The 20,961-nt window shown below is 39.6% G+C and overlaps 1 protein-coding gene across 6 annotated transcripts in view; it reads right to left on the reverse strand.

The window, feature by feature from the left end:
- Positions 1–3,152: 3,152 nt before the first annotated feature.
- Positions 3,153–20,961, reverse strand: part of PUS10 (pseudouridine synthase 10) — a 79,559-nt gene continuing 61,750 nt past the window's right edge. For 3 of the 6 annotated variants that reach the window (XM_038006994.2, XM_007970521.3, XM_007970523.3), the window contains 7 exons: positions 18,289–18,345; positions 17,346–17,422; positions 17,197–17,252; positions 16,249–16,366; positions 10,510–10,652; positions 7,859–7,958; positions 3,267–5,286 (listed from right to left, as the gene is read on the reverse strand). In XM_038006994.2, coding sequence (XP_037862922.1) covers positions 5,248–5,286; positions 7,859–7,958; positions 10,510–10,652; positions 16,249–16,366; positions 17,197–17,252; positions 17,346–17,422; positions 18,289–18,345 — 590 coding nt within the window. In that variant the 3' untranslated portion in view covers positions 3,267–5,247. Of the gene's footprint in view, positions 5,287–7,858; positions 7,959–9,814; positions 10,653–16,248; positions 16,367–17,196; positions 17,253–17,345; positions 17,423–18,288; positions 18,346–20,961 lie in introns of those variants that run through there. The other 3 variants (XM_038006985.2, XM_007970515.3, XM_007970524.3) reach the window with 2 other exon arrangements.

The following is a 20,961-nucleotide window of genomic DNA, read 5'->3' on the forward strand; positions in this document are numbered from 1 at the left end:
AACATCTTTATTTCTGCCTTCATTTCGTTATGTACCCAGTAGTCATTCAGGAGCAGGTTGTTCAGTTTCCATGTAGTTGAGCGGTTTTGATTGAGTTTCTTAGTCCTGAGTTCTAATTTGATTGCACTGTGGTCTGAGAGACAGTTTGTTATAATTTCTGTTCTTGTACATTTGCTGAGGAGTGCTTTACTTCCAATTACGTGGTCAATTTTGGAGTAAGTACGATGTGGTACTGAGAAGAATGTATATTCTGTTGATTTGGGGTGGAGAGTTCTATAGATGTCTATTAGGTCTGCTTGCTGCAGAGATGAGTTCAATTCCTGGATATCCTTGTTAACTTTCTGTCTCGTTGATCTGTCTAATGTTGACAGTGGAGTGTTGAAGTCTCCCATTATTATTGTATGGGAGTCTAAGTCTCTTTGTAAGTCTCTAAGAACTTGCTTTATGAATCTGGGTGCTCCTGTATTGGGTGCATATATATTTAGGATAGTTAGCTCTTCCTGTTGAATTGATCCCTTTACCATTATGTAATGGCCTTCTTTGTCTCTTTTGATCTTTGATGGTTTAAAGTCTGTTTTATCAGAGACTAGTATTGCAACCCCCGCTTTTTTGTGTTCTCCATTTGCTTGGTAAATCTTCCTCCATCCCTTTATTTTGAGCCTATGTATGTCTCTGCGTGTGAGATGGGTCTCCTGAATACAGCAGACTGATGGGTCTTGACTCTTTATCCAGTTTGCCAGTCTGTGTCTTTTAATTGGAGCATTTAGTCCATTTACATTTAAGGTTAAGATTGTTATGTGTGAACTTGATCCTGCCATTATGATATTAACTGGTTATTTTGCTCGTTAGTTGATGCAGTTTCTTCCTAGCCTTGATGGTCTTTACATTTTGGCATGTTTTTGCAATGGCTGGTACCGGTTGTTCCTTTCCATGTTTAGTGCTTCCTTCAGGGTCTCTTGTAAGGCAGGCCTAGTGGTGACAAAATCTCTAAGCATTTGCTTATCTGTAAAGGATTTTATTTCTCCTTCACTTATGAAACTTAGTTTGGCTGGATATAAAATTCTGGGTTTAAAATTCTTTTCTTTAAGAATGTTGAATATTGGCCCCCACTCTCTTCTGGCTTGAAGAGTTTCTGCCGAGAGATCTGCTGTTAGTCTGATGGGCTTCCCTTTGTGGGTAACCCGACCTTTCTCTCTGGCTGCCCTTAAGATTTTTTCCTTCATTTCAACTTTGGTGAATCTGGCAATTATGTGTCTTGGAGTTGCTCTTCTCGAGGAGTATCTTTGTGGCGTTCTCTGTATTTCCTGGATTTGAATGTTGGCCTGCCCTACTAGGTTGGGGAAGTTCTCCTGGATGATATCCTGAAGAGTGTTTTCCAACTTGGTTCCATTTTCCCCCTCACTTTCAGGCACCCCAATCAGACGTAGATTTGGTCTTTTTACATAATCCCATACTTCTTGCAGGCTTTGTTCATTTCTTTTTCTTCTTTTTTCTTTTGGTTTCTCTTCTCGCTTCATTTCATTCATTTGATCCTCCATCGCTGACATTCTTTCTTCCAGTTGATCGAGACGGTTACTGAAGCTTGTGCATTTGTCACGTATTTCTCGTGCCATGGTTTTCGTCTCTTTCATTTCGTTTGTGAGCTTCTCTGCATTAATTACTCTAGCCATCAATTCTTCCACTTTTTTTTCAAGATTTTTAGTTTCTTTGCGCTGGGTACGTAATTCCTCCTTTAGCTCTGAGAAATTTGATGGACTGAAGCCTTCTTCTCTCATCTCGTCGAAGTCATTCTCCGTCCAGCTTTGATCCGTTGCTGGCGATGAGCTGCGCTCCTTTGCTGGGGGAGATGCGCTCTTATTTTTTGAATTTCCAGCTTTTCTGCCCTGCTTTTTCCCCATCTTTGTGGTTTTATCTGCCTCTGGTCTTTGATGATGGTGATGTACTGATGGGGTTTTGGTGTAGGTGTCCTTCCTGTTTGATAGCTTTCCTTCTAACAGTCAGGATCCTCAGCTGTAGGTTGTAGCTGTAGGAGATTGCTTGAGGTCCACTCCAGACCCTGTTTGCCTGGGTATCAGCAGCAGAGGCTGCAGAAGATAGAATATTTCTGAACAGCGAGTGTACCTGTCTGATTTTTGCTTTGGAATCTTCCTCTCAGGGGTGTACTCCACCCTGTGAGGTGTGGGGTGTCAGACTGCCCCTAGTGGGGGATGTCTCCCAGTTAGGCTACTCAGGGGTCAGGGACCCACTTGAGCAGGGAGTCTGTCCCTTCTCAGATCTCAACCTCCGTGTTGGGAGATCCACTGCTCTCTTCAAAGCTGTCAGACAGAGTCGTTTCCGTCTGCAGAGCTGCTGCGTTTGTTATTATTTACTGTGCCCTGTCCCCAGAGGTGGAGCCTACAGAGACAGGCAGGTTTCCTTGAGCTGCTGTGAGCTCCACCCAGTTCGAGCTTCCCAGCAGCTTTGTTTACCTACTTAAGCCTCAGCAATGGCGGGCGCCCCTCCCCCAGCCTCGCTGCTGCCTTGCCGGTAGATCACAGACTGCTGTGCTAGCAATGAGGGAGGCTCCGTGGGTGTGGGACACTCCCGGCCAGGTGTGGGATATGATCTCCTGGTGTGCCTGTCTGCTTAAAGCGCAGTATTGGGGTGGGAGTTACCCGATTTTCCAGGTGTTGTGTGTCTCAGTTCCCCTGGCTAGGAAAAGGGATTCCCTTCCCCCTTGCGCTTTCCAGGTGAGGCAATGCCTCGCCCTGCTTCAGCTCTCGCTGGTCGGGCTGCAGCAGCTGACCAGCACCGATCGTCTGGCACTCCCCAGTGAGATGAACCCAGTACCTCAGTTGAAAATGCAGAAATCGCCGGTCTTCTGTGTCGCTCGCGCTGGGAGTTGGAGACTGGAGCTGTTCCTATTCGGCCATCTTGCTCCGCCCCCCTCCAAAGTTCATTCTCTTAAGTGGACTTAAAGAATAATTAGCTCCAAAAGAAAAGATCTGCCAAGTAAGATGTTTTTCTCTTAGAAAATGGAAATTTAACTTCTAAATTTACTTCACATAACTCACAAATGTAACCGGTTATCTTACTTGGAAATTTTTCATTTTGCCAAATTTATTTTTTCTTGACTTTTCCAGGTATCCAGAGTTGATGTTTTTCCTAAAATAAACCACAGACTATATTTGGGACAAAGAGATACTAAGAAGTACAAAGGGCTCTTTCTCTAAGTGTTATGAAAAAGACTTCGAATTTAAATAAAGCTTACAAAGAAATCATAAAACTAATTTTAAAATGCTTTTATGTAGGCAAAAGGGAAATTGTAGCACTCTCACTACTTAATATTCCCAGTTCTGCCTGAAACAAAGACAAACATTAATTTTTAACAATCTTTGTCTCAAAATTCTATGAACATTTGGAAGAAGTATTTAAAGCTAATGCTTACTCTTTGCTTGAAATTTTGTATAATCTCAGGAATAGAAATGTAAGAAATAGAAGTCTTCTCATTTCAGTTTGCTAAGCACGTTCTTCATTCTTACACATTACAGGTCCACTGAATTCAAAGCTAAGCCAAAAATACCATGCGAAAGACTGCCTCCTAAATTATTTAAGTCTCTTTTGTAGCAAAATTTTCCCAGAAACTGAGAAACATCCACACAGAAAATCTTACCTTTTTATCAAAAGTTTATTTGTTATCCTTTTCTCATTTTCTGGGCATTTCAATGCATTGGCATTGACAATAGTGAAAAAAGTATTTGCTGTTATTCACATATCAAACACATGGTTTCAACGTGGTATGAAACCATGTTGGTTCCAACGTGGCTGACTCCTTTGTGTCCATTAAAACCATTTTCCTCATATCTAAAGTGAATCTTGGTATCTGTGATTTATGTTTAATACAGAGATGGGAAACGGTGAGTAATCTAATACTAGTCAAGTTACATGTATTCTTTAAAAAAAGCTCAAATAGTTGAATTAGGGTGATGGAAATTATACTCAAATCTGAAATTGTAATAAGGCTCCTTTCTGAAATTTAATGACCCATTCATTTTCTTTAGGTTTAGCTTAATGTTTTTCCTCTTTGTAATACCAACTGAGCTTTAACTTAATAACAAATGGTAACTATATATGATTGCATTAAATAGTCTTGGGCTATTTTTTGGTGAGCTCTTTGATTTGGTAACTACATTCCAAAAGTTAATTCTCAGTTACGTGAGTTTAAATGGCATCCATAGCTGCCCCTTCACACAAACAGGTGTTCAATAATAGGGCTTATGAGAAAGACCCTGGAGACCAAGAAACTTCAGTTCTAGTCCTCAATATAGAAGTAGCTAACAATTTTGGATAAGTCATTTAACTTCTAGTCTTTGGTTTCCATATTTATAAAATGGAGACAATATCCTATCTACTTTAATAAGGTATCATTAAAATGTTTATAATTGGATAATATATTGAAGTATTCTGAAATAATATCAGTTCCTCTTTGTTTAGCATTCTCAATTTTTCAAATTCTTAACCCTGGGATTGAAGTTATTAAAGGCACTTGTTTCTCCTTATTTAAAAGATTTATGAAAGGCTCCTACCATGGCATGCCTTGGTTCCTATGGTTTTACTTTCCCTCCACAGGAAAAATGTATTGACAATTTTAGATTGTCAAAATTCTTCCTTAATGAAAGTATTAATGAGAATTATTTCGTTATTCATAGTTTGGTTAAGATTTATGACAAATCACAGCCAAAAGTACTTCATTGGTAATAGCTCGTTTGAGGCTTCCTGGGAAAAATAATAATGTCAGATTTGCATTTGCAATCTTAGAATATTATAGGATATTATGCTGTATAAATCTAGATATAACTTTTATTCAGATAATTTTTAAAAATTAGAACATGATTCTAAAGGTAGTATGTCTCTTGTGGAGGGAAATCTTGCTGAAATTAAAGCTTCTTAAGAGAGAATGTGTTCTGTTTGTGTACCTCTCTAAATGAAAGAATTAAGGAGAATTATTTCATTATTCATAGTTTGGTTTGTGGGGGTGAGAGAGGGAATGAGAAAAATCGTAAGACATCCTTGGAACAATTTAACACAAAATATACACATATATAGATCCTGAGATGTTACAACAAATTAACAATTATATAGATCAATATGATCCAAATGGTTTCCAAGACACCGTTATGGTGGGTAAACAGCCATTTTACGGCGTGTGCTCCGTGGATGTCCACACCATGCCAGGAAAACCCTACTCTTTGTCTCCAAATTTGAAAGCTAGTCATCCAGAGCAGGTGGCCAGTCAACATCTACAGACTAGAAGGGAGACAAGAAGTCATTAAAACAGATATTGCTGTTGTGGTAAGCATTTGCTGGTAATGCTGTATAAATTTAATAGTTTTAATATAATGCAACAGAGGAAACTGCATTTGAAGAAAAGAGCTATTGAATACCATAAATTAACACCGTGAAGTCTGTTCTAGGGATTCTTGGACCTGAGATCTTCTGAATTAATTGAGTAGCAGTATTTGGCTACTCAGTTGGTTATTAATTGTGCTTTTTGACTGACAAGAGAATACATTTAAAATTTTTAAATGGTATTTATGGGGCCAGACGTGGTGGCTCACACCTTTAATCCCAGCACTTTGGGAGGCCGAGGTGGGCAGATCACTCATGGTCAAGAGTTCAAGACCAGCCTGGCCAGCATGGCAAAACCCTGTCTCCACTAAAAATACAAAATTTAGCCGAGCATGGTGGCACACGCCTGTAGTCCCAGCTACTCGGGAAGCTGAGGCAGGAGAATAGCTTGAGCCCAGGAGGCAGAGGTTGCAGTGAGCCAAAATCATGCCACAGCACTCCAGCCTGGGCAACAGAATGAGACTCCATCTCAAAAAAAAAAAAAAAAAAAAAAAAATGGTATTTATGGGTCAAAGTAGCAAACAAATTCAAGTGACTACACCAATTTTCCCTCAGAAGTCTCAGAAACTTTCATTCTTCTGATCATTTTCATTCTCTCATCCTGCATTGAACAAATATTCAAGTAGTCTATACGCCTATAAGTCTTGTTTGCAATATAGCAACAAAATGTGAAATAAATGATTATGAAAGATGACCTGGAACTAGAAAAGGATTAAGGATCTTTGTGCTTCACTTCTGTAGAATTTCTGTTTCTTTAAAATCCAGTTCATCTATCTCTACTTACCTTTATTTTGTTCTTCTAGGACAAAACCTTGACCTTTGAGTCAGAATGAAATTACAGTAAACAGACTATTTGTCTCCACATAAACACATACCAGGTCTATCAAAGGCTAGAGGATCTACTTTAAGAGAAAGTTAAAACAAAACAAAAAAAACCCCACTGTATCTGTGGTTTTTATTGACATTTAAAGTTTAAAATGTGAAATTATTTACTGAAAATTTCTTCATTAATCCATGAGTCACTTCATGTACTGGCTTCAAAAAAAATTTATTAGAAAAGCCTACAAGCTACGTGTGTGTGTGTCTTTTACAAATCTCAAGAAGATATTTTGGTTCTGTTTCAGAATATAGCCATATACCAAACACCCAAATGTAAATTAATGAGTGTTTTCTCAAGCTGAAAATAAAACATGACTGATCACAATCTCTGTGTGTGTGGAGGGAGGCATGTTGTAGTGCTTACAAAGCTCCACAGTGATTCCAGTGGGCAGTCAGTGTTGAGAAACACTGGCCTGTGAGTCTTTGACACTCCTAACTGTTCTGAGAATTACGGAAAAAAAAGATTAATGCAAGCCTGGGCAACATGGTGAGACCGCATCTCAACAACAACAAAAGCCAGGCATAGTGGCTCATGCCTGTGGTCCCAGCTACTCGGGAGACTGAGGCAGGAGGACTGCTTGAGCCTGGGAGGTCAGGGTTGCAGTGAGCTGTGATCGCACCACTGCACTCCAGCCTGAGTGACAGAGCAAGACCCTGTCTCAAAAAAAAAAAAAAAAAAAAAAAAAAAAAGAATGGAGTAGAGATTTTCTTTAACAGAAGGTTGTCTTCCTCCAAATGATAGTTTCACTGAAGAGGCTCCCTGCAACCTTGAGGGCACGATCACTGGCTATACTGCAGGAGCTAATCTAATCCCAGAGCACTTGAGAGAACTGCTGGTAAGGAAATACTACTCCAGTGATCATTTGATTACCATAGATGCTTTCACATTGGGTAACTATGCCCACTTCTTTCTGTAACTTTGATATTATTCCCAAGTACAAATCCCCAAGTCCTAAGATTCTGGGGAGAGTAGTGGGGGAGGTACTCTATTCCTAGTCAGATTTTCATGAAGAAACACCACTCGTGACTCAACACTTACTGATACTCAAATGAAATATTTATAGAGACTTGCCCGACAGAACCATTCTTACAATTATTTTAGAATTTAACCTTGTTTCAATTCAGACTATAAGAGCAGAGAACTTGGACATCACAGGGATCCTTATAGAACTGCTTTTATGAAGAACCATTGGCTCACCTCACTTTCTACCCTTGTGAATCAATGTTTCTGAATAGGTTGCTTTAAAGTCTATAAAACGCAACAGGTATGGGAATGAATTCTCTAGAGTCCAAAGGACATATGGAGAACACTTACAACTTTATTTCCTTGCTTGGTTTAAGGGTTTAGATTTGATAAAGCACAGTTAGTAAATTAGCTATATATTTGCAAGGAACATGAGACCTCGTATTAAAAACAAACCAACAAAAAAATCCAAAGACAGTCCCTCCCTTCAATACAATGTTACTGTGAGATTTTCACCATTCTCAAATACCTATGGAGGTGGGTAGTACTAAAACAGCTTAATGCCAAAGCGCATAACTTTGGTCGAATTCACTTTGCCAATGTGCATTCCATAATAAAATGGTTTACCTCAACATCCAGCTCAAGAATGTCTGCGGTCACATTCATCAGGGACCCAATGTTTGGCTTGGTTCTCCCGAAGTCTCCATGTACAAACTCTTTAATGTAGCTGGGGTTTGTTTAAGGAAAAAATGAAGACAGCATGCTGTACCAACTATTTGGTAAGGTTTGACAGGCAAAAATAATAAAAGCAGAAATGTTACAAAAGAGAGGTTATTTCTGAGCTCTGACTTTTGTGCCTTAAAAAAAAAGCTTTGGCCAGGTGGTTCCTAGTAGGCTGGCAGCCAACATCAGAGCCTGGGAAATGTGTTTACATCAAACTTACCAAAAATCATTACTTTCTTTTTTCTTTATAGCTCATCTCCAAGTGCCAAGGTTTGGATGTGGATTTTAAAAATTAACGATAGCTGAATGCTTTTATTAAAAAGCAACTTGGCCACAATTTCTATATTATCATCTTGTTAGTCCCATTTTTTAATAATGGCAACTGTCACCTGCCAGATGGTACGTTTCCACAGAGTCACACACAGAGTGATCTCAATGATGGCATTCCTTGTAACATGACCCAGAGGCAATAGGATGGAAGGAATAATGAGACTATTAGTTTAGTCTTAATGATGGCTCTTCAGACCTACCATCTAGTTTGCTAACATGGTTAGCAAAAGAACTAAGTTAATTCTCTCTCTTTTTTTAAGGGGCAACTTTGTATTTCCCTCATAGGTCTTCACATTTTGAAATCAATAACTAATTCTAGAATTTGTTTTTCAGATTAACATTCCTTACACAGGACTGTACTGCAGCTTTGACAATATTTATCTAAAAGATTTGTTTTTGCCACCATTCAGTAAAAATGCAGCATTATGTTTTGTTCTGCAAACCAGCATTTAGTAGAAAATAATTAATGGAACTTGAATAGAGAAACAAATTTGTTTCTAGATGGTGAAAAATCTATACTATAATATACTGATATTATGTCCTCACTGTCTGAACGTTTTACTCACTCCACCTTTGCCAAATGTTTTGACTAAAGCACAAGACATATAATTATCTAGTAACTGTCTTTTTTGATAAACTCACAACTACCCAACAATTGTTATTTATTGTCTCCCATTTTCTTTAAAGAATCCCCTTCTGCGTAGCAATGATGAAGACAGAAAACCAAATGGCCCCAGAATAACCAGTTAAAACATCCAGAGACGTTCTTATTCCTAACCAGAGGGACAAGGTTTAAGTCAAATGAGCTATCTCAGTGCACTGATCAATGTAAATATATAAGGTATATATAAAGTAAATTTAGTAAGTGAAAAATTCATATAGTTCTGTGTATTACCATGTGGCATCTAAAGCTTTAACACATAGTCTTTCTTGGCTAATACCTTAAGTACATGTACATGGGTGGTTCTAAAAATGTTTTAATAGGATTGAAAAGACATCAAATTCTACAGAAGACATTTCTCCTTGGCCCACCAAAACTAAAAGCCAGGATTAGGTAAGAAGATTTTTAAAAATATATACATTATTTGAAATTCCATCCATAATAGGCAAATATGCTCCAAACAACAAAGATACAAAGATCTATCCACTGGAGTCAAAATTGAAATTGATGCAAATTACAAAATTTAGAAGATTTTAAGAGTAGATAACTTAAATACTTGACTTAGCTGAGTAAATCCAGGTCCTGGGGTAGTGCAGGGGAAAAAGTGAATGCAGGTTGGTGGGGAAGGACAGGCAGACTAGTTACAGCAATATAGTAAGAATGGTATTTGGTAATTAAAACTTGTTTTCTATATATATATATAGTGTGTGTGTGTATATGACACACACACATACAATAGTACATCATTAGTTCTATACCAGTTAGAAGGCATTTTGTCACTTCATGCTATTGGATCACATAATAATATAAAACCAAGAAGCAAACAAAAACTAGGAAGGCCTTCAAAAAGTAAACTAAAGCTAAGCCTGTTAGAGCTCCCTGATATATTTTAATCAGCGACTCAGTTCTGATACAAAAATCATACAAGTCAGGTTAGATTATGAACAAATTATCAGCCTTGGACTATGGATATTTTAACTCTGAATCTCAACCTTTCTGTAATACAGTCAAAGCTCTTTGCAGTCTGAAAATGGTGATAATTATATGTCATCTGAGTTGTTTTAGTTTTGTTTTTTTCACAAGCTACGTAGACAAAGATATTCTCTGTTGTACTAGGCCAGTGGCCAAGTAAAGATCATGATGTAAAGTAGTGCTATTCCCATCTACTACCTGTGTTTAATCATCCGAGGCAAATACTTGAAATGTTGAAAAGACCCAAATATGGTCATAAATACGTGACTTGCAAATAATGTCAAGACAGCAAATGAATCCATCAGAAGTATTTTCTGAATACTATGTGCTCAGCACTGGGTAAGACACGGCAATGACAGGACACATAACTTTAAAGCTGACATTGAACTCACTGCTACCTCAGTGTTTAGAATCATTTTGAAAAACAAATTTAGTGGGAAAAAAACACATCGAACAAACAAAAATATTCTTCTGCAGTACAATCCTTTCCCGAATCCCTCCCAGACCAAGCTGACCCTGTTTTCCAGAGCAGCATGAACTTTTCCAACAGGGTTCTGGCTCGATGGCGGCAGTGCAGCAGGTGGAAGGATACGTGCCGGCCTGAGTTTTCAAGCGGAGGCGGAAGTGGTGCTCATCCACATACTGCGTCTCCATGGAGTGAATGACGCGAACTCGCACAGCCAGGGGCCTTCGGTGAAGGACGCGCAAAGGTGTTTTCTGGTCGATCTTTAAGTCCTAGGGGAGAATGTGACACACAGTCCCGGAGTCACAGCTTTGCCACCCAGTGAAGCCTATCTTAGCCCTTCCCTCACCATCCATAGCTCACCACAGATGTTTCCTTTAGAGAACTCCATCTGTATCACGGGGTGGACACTAATTAATGGTAAAATGAATTGAGTCCCGTTAGGTTCAAACTCTGTGGGACTTCTCAGAACCCAGTCTATCATTACTCATTTTCTGGGCCCCAGTAACCTCGCCATTTAAAGAGGGCTTTGAAGTAAATAGGTCTCTTTTACTCTCATATTTAATAAATTGGTGAAGGCCCTGGAGTTCTGGCCTGCCCTTAAGGTCTATCGGGTTGCCCTAAAGACAAGGCCTTTACCTTTGTTTACTTTTTTTTTTTTTTTTTCTTTTTTTGAGACGGAGTCTTGCTCTGTCGCCCAGGCTGGAGCTCAGTGGCGCAGTCTCGGCTCACCGCAACCTCTGCCGCCCGTGTTCAAGTGATTCTCCTGCCTCAGCCTTCCGAGTAGCTGGGACTACAGGCGCCTGCCATCGTGCCATGCTAATTCGTGTAGAGACGGGGTTTCACCGTGTTAGCCAGGCTGGTCTCACTTCTCCTGACCTTGTGATCCGCCCGCCTCGGCCTCCCAAAGTGCTGGGATTATAGGCGTGAGCCACCGCGCCCGGCCCCTTTACCTTTGTTTTCTAACCCAACAGAGTGACCTAAGAGTGGGGATTTCAGGCTGCGTGAGAAATGGCTGGTTGCAGAAGGTGGGACATCAGCATCGCTTGGGTGTATGGCAGTTTGCGTTTGTTTGAAACAAGGTCTCGCTCTGTTGCCCAGGCTTGAGTGCAGGGGCGCCATCTCTGCTCACTTGCAACCTCCAATTCCTGGGTTCAAGCGATTCTCCTGCCTCAGCCTCCAGAGTAGCCAGAATTACAGGCACACGCCACCACGCTCGGCTAATTTTTGTATTTTTTTTTGGTAGAGACGTGGTTTCACCATATTGGCCAGGCTAATCTCCAACTCCTGACCTCAGGTGATCTGCCCTCCTCAGCCTCCCAAAGTGCTGGGATTATAGGTGGGCGCCATCGCACCCCACTGAGTTTGCATGTTTTGGGGAGACCCACATACATACTGTCAGGGGTGGGTTGTTTGGATTTGTTTTTTTTTTTTTTTTTTTTGGTGAAGGAAAAGGGTTATACAAAAGGATACATCTGGAAAAGATATTAATATTAATACATCTTGTTTAGGGTGATATTTCAATATAATAATTACAAATCAATGTGCATAATAAACCAGGACCTTCCAATGTTTGTTAGCCCAGCTTGCAACTAATAATACTGCATGTCTTTTTACATTTCAGATTTTTTAGGACACAGGCTTGTTTTTCTCACAATTCGTTCAAGTTAGAGATTTTCTGTCACAAGATAAAAATTAAGAAATAGAGGTTAACACTGTAAAAGGTCAACTAATTCCAAGTTTTAAAAATTGGGCGTAATCAGAAATTCAGATTCATAAGAACTGAATCCTCTGCATTTTCTTGTCGGAACAACTCTTCCTAATTTCCATGGTTCTTGAGTGCCGGAAGGCCTGCTAACGAAAGAAAAGTTTCTGTTTGGTCTCTCCTCTATCAAGTTCTCCACCAAGAAAAAAAGAGCAAGTTCTAACAAAGACCACATTTGAAAGGGTGTGGCTGCTTTTACCAGAGTGGTGAGTCAATGGCTCCTCCTAACTCTGTGGTTTTTATGAGTCTTTGATTTTATTACAGAAATACTTTGTCCTGATGAGATAAGCTGTCTCCATAAGACCTGATTTTTCTCTGGTCAAAGAGACAAAACAAAACAAAACAACAACAACAACAACAAAAAAACATAAATAAAGGACAAGGCTGAACTGTGAAGGAATCTATAAAGACATGGCTTCCACTTTAGAGAAACAGCAGCCTTTAAATTAATGACTATCTATGGAGTCCTCTCCCCTGCTTCCTTTACCTTTAGAGTTATTCCTAGTACTTTGACCATGAGACAGTCGGTCAATGGAAATACCACGAGTCACATGTCTTTTTTGGTTTGTTTGATTTTAGTTGATAAAAGGAAACTACTTCATTTATTCTAATATTGCACTCTGCTGCTCCTGTACTGCTAAGTTTTCAGAAACACACAAACACACACATATGCTTGTTTTTTTTTTTTTTAGAAATAGGTTGCTCCTGAAGAGGGGATAAGTAGTAAATTTGAAATGACTTTTTCTCAGTATGGGGAAGTAAGTCGGTTTTTATAATTTTTATGCCAACTGAAATATTTGAAAACTAAAAACATTATTTGAAATCAACTAGTTGCATCAGTCTACTTAGGCTATGGACCATTAAAAGAGACCCTTTCACCACTTAGTCTGTACCTATGAAAATCATCTTTCAGCCCAGGCTGGAGTGCAATGGCACAATGATGGCTCACTGTGGCCTCGACCTCGTGGGCTCAAGCAATCCTCCTGCCTTGGCTTCCCAAAGTGTTGGGATTACAGGCATGAGCCACTGCACCTGACCTCAGCGTTATTTCTGAATTATCTCTATGGCTACTCCAAACTATGAACCTATTTTTTAAATGAGTTTATTATTCCCACGGCATTCTGAATAACTTGTACAACCCATGTGAAGGCATAGAGAAATTTAGAAATTCATTTTGCAATCTTAAAGATATCTGTCTATATTATAACTACCATTCTAAGAACCTTACATAGTATGGCCAAAAGTCAAAGGGCCTTAGCTATAGAATCACAGAATCTGAGAACTGGAGAGGCCATTGGAGATGATCTAGTCCATCTCCTCATTTTATAAATGACCTTCTTTAAGCAGGTGAATGATTTGTACGTTTTTACAAAAATACTCATACTATAAACATTATTCTGCACTTTGCTTTTTTCTCATGTCATAAGTGCTCCTACGAGTCATAGATATAGACATACCTCTATCTTTTTTCCCAGCATTTTTAGGTACATATGTACATACTAATATGTAAATTAAATAGGGTCATATGCTGGTTTTGTTTTTGCTTTTGTTTTGAGATGCAGTCTTACTCTGTTTCCCAGGCTGACTCTGTCCCCCAGGCTGGAGTGCTGTGACGCAATCTTGGCTCACTGCAATCTCTGACCTCTGGGTTCAAGCTATTCTCATGCCTTATCCTTCCAAGTAGCTGGGACTACAGGCATGCACCACCACACCCGGCTAATTTTTTGTATTTTCAGTAGAGATGGGGTTTCGCCATGTTGGCCAGGCTGGTCTCAAACTCCTGACCTCAAGTAAGTTATCCACCCACCTCAGCCTCCTAAAGTGCTGGGATTACAAGCATAAGCCACCATGCCTGGCATGATTTTGTTTTTTTAATAGCTGTATATATTCCAATTTACTCTACCGTTTCCTTATTGAGGGACGTTGATTATGTTCCCAGTCTTTTTGTTGTTGATTCTGCCACTTAAAGCCCTTAAACACTGTGTACATATTCTTATGCACTGGAGTTTTATTTCTACAGGACAGTTCAGTATATTTTAAATTTTTACAGTCACTACCATGTTGTTTTTGAAAAAGGCTGAAACACTACATTTCTACTGAGAACTCTCCTCCACTCCAAGCCGCCGATAGGTATTATTAGTCTAAGGGGAATAAAGTGATGTCTTATTGTTACATCAACCTTTTCAAATGATTCTTGGCCACTGGAGTTATTCTTTTTGCAGCTAACTGGTTCATATTCTTTGTCTATTTTTATTTGTTGCGTGTTCATATTTTTCATAAGTATAAATTCTATTTATAGTATCTTTTGCCATACAATTTGTTTTCTACATAATCCACTATATGTGTATACATATACATATATATGCGTTTGTGTGTGCTTAAATCAGCAGTCCCCAACCTTTTTGGCGCCAGGGACCAGTTTCTGGGAAGACTATTTTTCTATGAACTGGGGAAGGAGGGGATGGTTTGGGGATGATTCAAGCTTGTTACATTTATTGTGCACTTTATTTCTATTATTATTACATTGTAATATATAATGAAATAATTTTACAATTCACCATAATGTAGATTCAGTGGGAGCCCTGAGCTTGTTTTCCTGCAACTGATGGATCATCAGGCATTAGATTTTCATAACGAGCATGCAACCTAGATCCCTCGCATGTGTCATTTCCAACAGGGTTCACGCTTTTGTAAGAATCTAATGCCACCACTGATCTGACAGGAGACAGAGCTCAGGTGGTAATGTGAGTGATGGGGAGCAGCTGCAAATACAGATGAAGCTTTGCTCTCTCATCCACTGCTCATTTTCTGCTGTGTGGCTAGATTCCTAACAGGTCACCAGCCAGTACCACCGGAGGGTTGAGAACCCCTGGCTTAAATCACAGCATATCATCCTCTCTAGAGTCTATACTTTTATTTTTTTCCTTAGCACTTACCAGAAACATTTTCCTGTGTCAATAAATATTTATCTACCACATACTTTTCAATGGTTGAATAGTAGTAGTCCATTATACAGATAAGTCATTAATATTAAACCAGTTCCTTCTAGTAGGTCATCTAGGTTGTTGCAAAATATTGCCTATTTAAACAATGGTGACTATATGTGTCTCTGTGCTGCCCATGTATGCTCATTCCTTGCATTTGAAAATAAACTGTTTTTGGCTGGGCACGGTGGCTCATGTCTGTAGTCCCAGCACTTTGGGAGGCTGGGGCAGGCAGATGACAAGGTCAGGAGTTCAAGACCAGACAGGCCAACATGGCGAAACCCCATCTCTACTAAAAATACAAAAATTAACCAGGTGTGGTGGCGGGCGCCTGTAATCCCAGCTACACGGAAGGCTGAGGCAGGAGAATCACCTGAACCTGGGAGGCGGAGGTTGCAGTGAGCCGAGATCGTGCCATTGCACTCCAGCCTGGTGACAAGAGCAAGACTCTGTCTCAAAAAAAAAAAAAAAGAAAGAAAGAAAGAAAAAAGGAAGTAAACTATTTTTATAAGAAGAGGTGGGGGCAGGTGGTAAAAAGTATGCACGTGAACAGGCAGACACATGCTCAGGTATAGGAAAACTTCACATGTGGCAAAATGCATGTGCTTTACATATATTATCATGTGTTTTACTCATGTACTTAATCTCAGCCTCAGTTCTATTAGATAAGTGCTATTTTATATTTATTTTTGACAAATGACCAAAGATGATAATAGCATTGCCGAGTTTTTCCTATGTGCCAGGTACTGTTCTAAGTGCTTTATCTAATTAAACTCATTTAATTATTTTAACTAATTTTATAGATGAAGAAATTGAAGCAGAAAGAGGTTAAGTAACTTGTCCAAAGCCACACAGCTCAGAAATGCAGATCCAGGATTTGCACCCAGGCAATCTGTCTTCAGAGTGGGGCTCTTCCCCACTGGCCACACTGCCGCTCGAGCAGGTTAGATGACATGCCCAGTCCTTCAGCTAGTCAGTGGCAGAACCAGGCGTGGAACCCAGGTCTTGCTGACCCCAAAGCCCATGCCCTGTGACTTGCTAGTAATAAATTAGAAGACAATGGGATCTTTGATAGGCAACAGAAAAATGAAATAAAAAGAACAAGCACACTTAAACTACCTTTATGTCATTTAGGAATTCAATGTCTTTCTTCTGGATCGCTTTATCTGTCCATATTAAGGCACTGTAGGTCTTTGTCTTTTCTTCTTCACCTTCTTTCATATGTCCTATTGCCTCTCTAAACAAAAACAATTTTTAAAAGCTTGTCCGAATAAATAAAATGCAAACAAACCTTGCCCCAAATTAACCTTTCTTTAAAAATAGTTCCAATGAGATATAATTTACATATAATTTCTCAGTTTTATCTGTACAATTCAATGATTTTTAGTATGTTTTCAGAGTTGTCCAGCTATTACCACAATCTAGTTTTAGAAACTTTCATCACCCCGAAAAAGAAACTTTGTACCCATTAGTGTCACTTCCCATTATTATTCTCCCCAAGCCCTAGACAACCATTAACTGACTTTCTATCTCTATAGATTTACCTATTCTGAACATTTCATATAATGAAATCATACAGTACGTGGTGCTTGGTGACTGGCTACTTTCATTTCATAATGTTTTCAAGGTTCATCCAGGTTGCAGCATGTATCAGTACTTCATTCCTTTTCATTACCAAGTAATATTCCATTGTATGGATATATCACATTTTGTTTATTCATAGACACTTGGGTAGTTTCTACTTCTTTGCTATTGTGAATAATGTTACTAGGAATATTATGTACAAGTCTTTGTCTGGATGTTTGTTTTCATTTCTCTTGCATATATAATATCTAGAAGTGGTTAAGATTTGTATTTCCCCAATGACTAATTATGTTGAGCATTTTTTCATACATTAATTGGCTATTCCTATATCCTCCTTGCAGAAATGTCTACTTAATCATTTCCCCATTTTTAGTTGGGTTGTTAAGAGTTCTTTATATATTCTGAATGCAATTCCCTTATCAAGATATATGACCTGCAACTAAAACATCCCTTCGAAATCGTCTCCAGTGAGCCTACTCTTACCTTGTGACAAGCTGCAAGTCACGTACTTGGATTTTGTTAGATGAGTTATTAATTTTCTGTAGTAGCAGAAAAAGAAAAACAATTAGCAAGTCTAGCTCAGTTACAGAATTGCAGAAACATGACGATTTCCATGTCATGAAGTGGTTTACCTGCTGAAGTTCCTTAATTTCTTGTGAAGTGAAATGTACTCTATGAGGATTCACCAGCTCAATTGCAAAGGGCCTTCCTGGCAGCACACACCCCGTCATGAAACAGAAACGTGTTGATGGAGTTAACATTTGGGCTAATGCAAGAGGGTTAGGAGGTGTGAAAAATGGGTTGAGCTCTAGAGGACTGAAAGTTTAGTGACATGACTACATCTGAGGGAGGGAAGAATGTGTGAGAAGAATCAAGGGGCTTTTTGTGGGGGCAGAAGGGCTGCTAAACCCCAGCACAGGCAATATGTGAAAATGACTGCTTTCCCAAAGGCCCATGAACAAGCCTGTGTTAATTACAAAACACAGTTCAAATAACTGCTAATTAACTTAGTTACACTAATGTAAAGTTGTCACATGCAGCAATGCCCTGTTGAAATCCATCCTCCTAGCCTGATCCACTAGTGAAATGGAAAAGCTTTGGTTCCATGAGAGGAAGGAACTATAAGTCTCAAACAGTTGAGGATTAAATGTCATCATCTTTCCGATAATGCAGCAGGGTAAAATGGGAGACATGAAGGTTAAGACAGCAGAATCACTTTTTAAATGAAGATGTACATTTTGAAAACTATATTGGTACTTCTGAAATGTTATTAAATGAAAAAATTAATAATCAAACTTTTGGAAAAAAAATCAGGCACCTCTTTGTTAATGCACATACAAGTCCCTTATAACCTACAGGTATGCAATCAGGATGGCCTCTGAAGAAATGATTCCTGTTAAGGTGTATTTCATATAATTCATAAAGGGGCCTCCATAATCCACAAAGCTTCCTCCCTTGGAGAAGCTCTCAACCTTGCTCACTTTGTTTTTCACTGAGTGACTACTAAGCCTGCTGTCTAGAAAGGATGAATATCAGAAAGTTAGTTCTAATCAGGTGATGCTGTTGCAGTCTTACCATTTCCTAATGTTCTCACATCTACATCTTCTCTTCCAGAGGATGAAAAATTAAAACCTTTAAAAAGCAGATAAAGAAAAAAAAATTAGAGACATCATAGCCCTAAGATATTCATTCCCAACCTTTGGTAGAAACCCAATTGAAGGTCTTGAACAATCTATGGGAGAATCCCCCGGGAGAGTCATCGTCCCACCTCTAATGTCAATCTCTACTAAAAATAGTAATGCTAATAGTAAACACCATTTATTGAGAACTTATTATATGCCAGGCATTGGATTAAAAATTTTATATATATGATTTAAATTTTATTTACTTATTTTTTTTTTTTTTAGAAATGAGATCTTACTCTGTCACCCAGGCTGGAGTGCAGTACCATGATCATGGCCGACTGCAACCTCAAACTCCTGGGCCCAATCAATCCTCTTGTCTCAGCCTCCCAAGTAGCTAGGATCACAAGTGCACACCAGCACACCCGGCTAATTTTTTAATTTTTGTAGAGATAAGGTCTTGCTTTATTGCCCAGGCTGGTCTTTAACTCCTGAATTCAAGCTATTCTCCTGCTTTGGCCTACCAAAGCACCGGAATTACAGGTGTGAGCCACTGCACCTGAACCATGTACTATTTAATCCTTATTATAACCTTATAAAGTAAGTACAAAATAAAAGAACACCAAGCTTCAGAAAAGTTAGGTAATGTTCCCAAGGTCACACAAGTAAATGGCAGAGCTAGGTGTTTCTGATGTTAAAATCTGACCTTAACTACCATCCCATGGGAAAGCCAAGGCAGAGTCCTGTTTGGAAGAAGAGCCCACCACCCCTCTGGCCATAAGCCTATGGTAAAAACTCTACCATCTTTCTCTTTTTCCTTAAAACAGAACCAAGCAAAAACATTCATTATTTAAGAATTAAACTCCATGAAAGAAAAAGGAGGGAAAAAAAGGTTTGACTCTAAAAAGCAAATTCATTATATATGTCATCAAACCAAAGCTGGAAACGTGATAAAACCAGTGTATGCTCTATCATAAGTAGATCATCACAGACTAAAAGCTGCAAATATTGGAAGAGGAAAATTTTTGTTGTTGTTGTTGTTGTTTTTTGTTTTGTTTTAAAGGCAAGGGGCTTATACAACTACGTTTTTATTTTTTTTATTTTATTTTTTTTTTTTGAGACGGAGTCTGGCTCTGTCGCCCAGGCTGGAGTGCAGTGGCCGGATCTCAGCTCACTGCAAGCTCCGCCTCCCGGGTTTACGCCATTCTCCTGCCTCAGCCTCCCGAGTAGCTGGGACTACAGGCACCGCCACCACGCCCGGCTAGTTTTTTGTATTTTTTTAGTAGAGACGGGGTTTCACCGTGTTAGCCAGGATGGTCTCGATCTCCTGACCTCGTGATCCGCCCGTCTCGGCCTCCCAAAGTGCTGGGATTACAGGCTTGAGCCACCGCGCCCGGCCACAACTACGTTTTTAGACATAGAACTAGGCCAGGCAGGAAGTAGGAGTCTGTGAACCACTAAGTCCCAAAAAACTCTCCATTCTGTGTTTACACTCCAGTGTGAAGTTACTAATAAATCCATAGGAACATCAGTATCTTCTAATCAGAGTCGACAGACTCAACCTGTAGTGCTAACAACAGATGGATGGCCATGGCTCAGTGGTGAATTCAAAAAGGGCATCTGGGAAGCCGAAGATGCAGACTCCTTGGGGCTACGATTTGACTTCTACCTGCCCATCCCTGTCTCCCAGTCAGCCCTGTCAGGAAAACAGGGGGTCCACAGTGACTGAACAGGAACCTGTGACTGGCAGGGGTGAAGGGAATGAACAGGCCTCGAAGAGCTAAGTCTACTAGTTACTGAAGGAGCAGAAATCTTAAATTCATAAGTCAGCCATAAAACTTCCCACAAATTCCAGCCCATCAGTAAGAAAGAGGTGTAGAAAGCTAGGCCCTTGAGAAGGCCACAAAAGCATCTGATCCAGACTAAAGGAGAAGGCATATTTACTGATCTTTTAGAAAAATGTTTCAAACCAGGCTGGGCACGGTGACTCATGCCTGTAATCCCAGCACTTTGGGAGGCTGAGGCGGGTGGATCATGAAGTCAGGAGATCGAGACCATCCTGGCTAACATGGTGAAACCCGTCTCTGTTAAAAATACAAAAAAATTAGCTGGGTGTGGTGGCACGTGCCTGTAGTCCCAGCTACTCAGGAGGCTGAGGCAGGAGAATGGCGTGAACCCGGAAGGTAGAGCTTGCAGTGAGCCAAGATCGTGCCACTGCACTCCAGCCTGGGTGACAGGGCGAGACTCCGTTTCAAAAAAAAAAAAAAAAAAAGAAAAATGTTTCAAACCTGAAAATTAAGGAAACATCCTTGGACCTCAGAGTGAGAGAAATTTGGGGGGGACAAACCTGAAAACTTACTAGTGTGCAATTATAAATGGCAGCTGACAAAAAAGGAAAAGAAGCCACTCCCTTAAGTATTAGAAAATACATGCTTAAAACTTAGTTGAGTTTTTTAAACTCACATTGTGCCTTGTCTCATTCCTCTAAAAAACAAAATCAAGGGCAAGAATGATCAGGAACTATAAGGGGTTCAGCTAATCTGCAGTGGTCCTCGTACTTGGGACAGACAGACAATGGGACCAAAAGATGGGCAGAGGCCAGACAATGAAGGACCCAGAATATCCA

Source organism: Chlorocebus sabaeus, chromosome 14, assembly GCF_047675955.1.
Source record: "Chlorocebus sabaeus isolate Y175 chromosome 14, mChlSab1.0.hap1, whole genome shotgun sequence".
Taxonomy (NCBI): domain Eukaryota; kingdom Metazoa; phylum Chordata; class Mammalia; order Primates; family Cercopithecidae; genus Chlorocebus; species Chlorocebus sabaeus.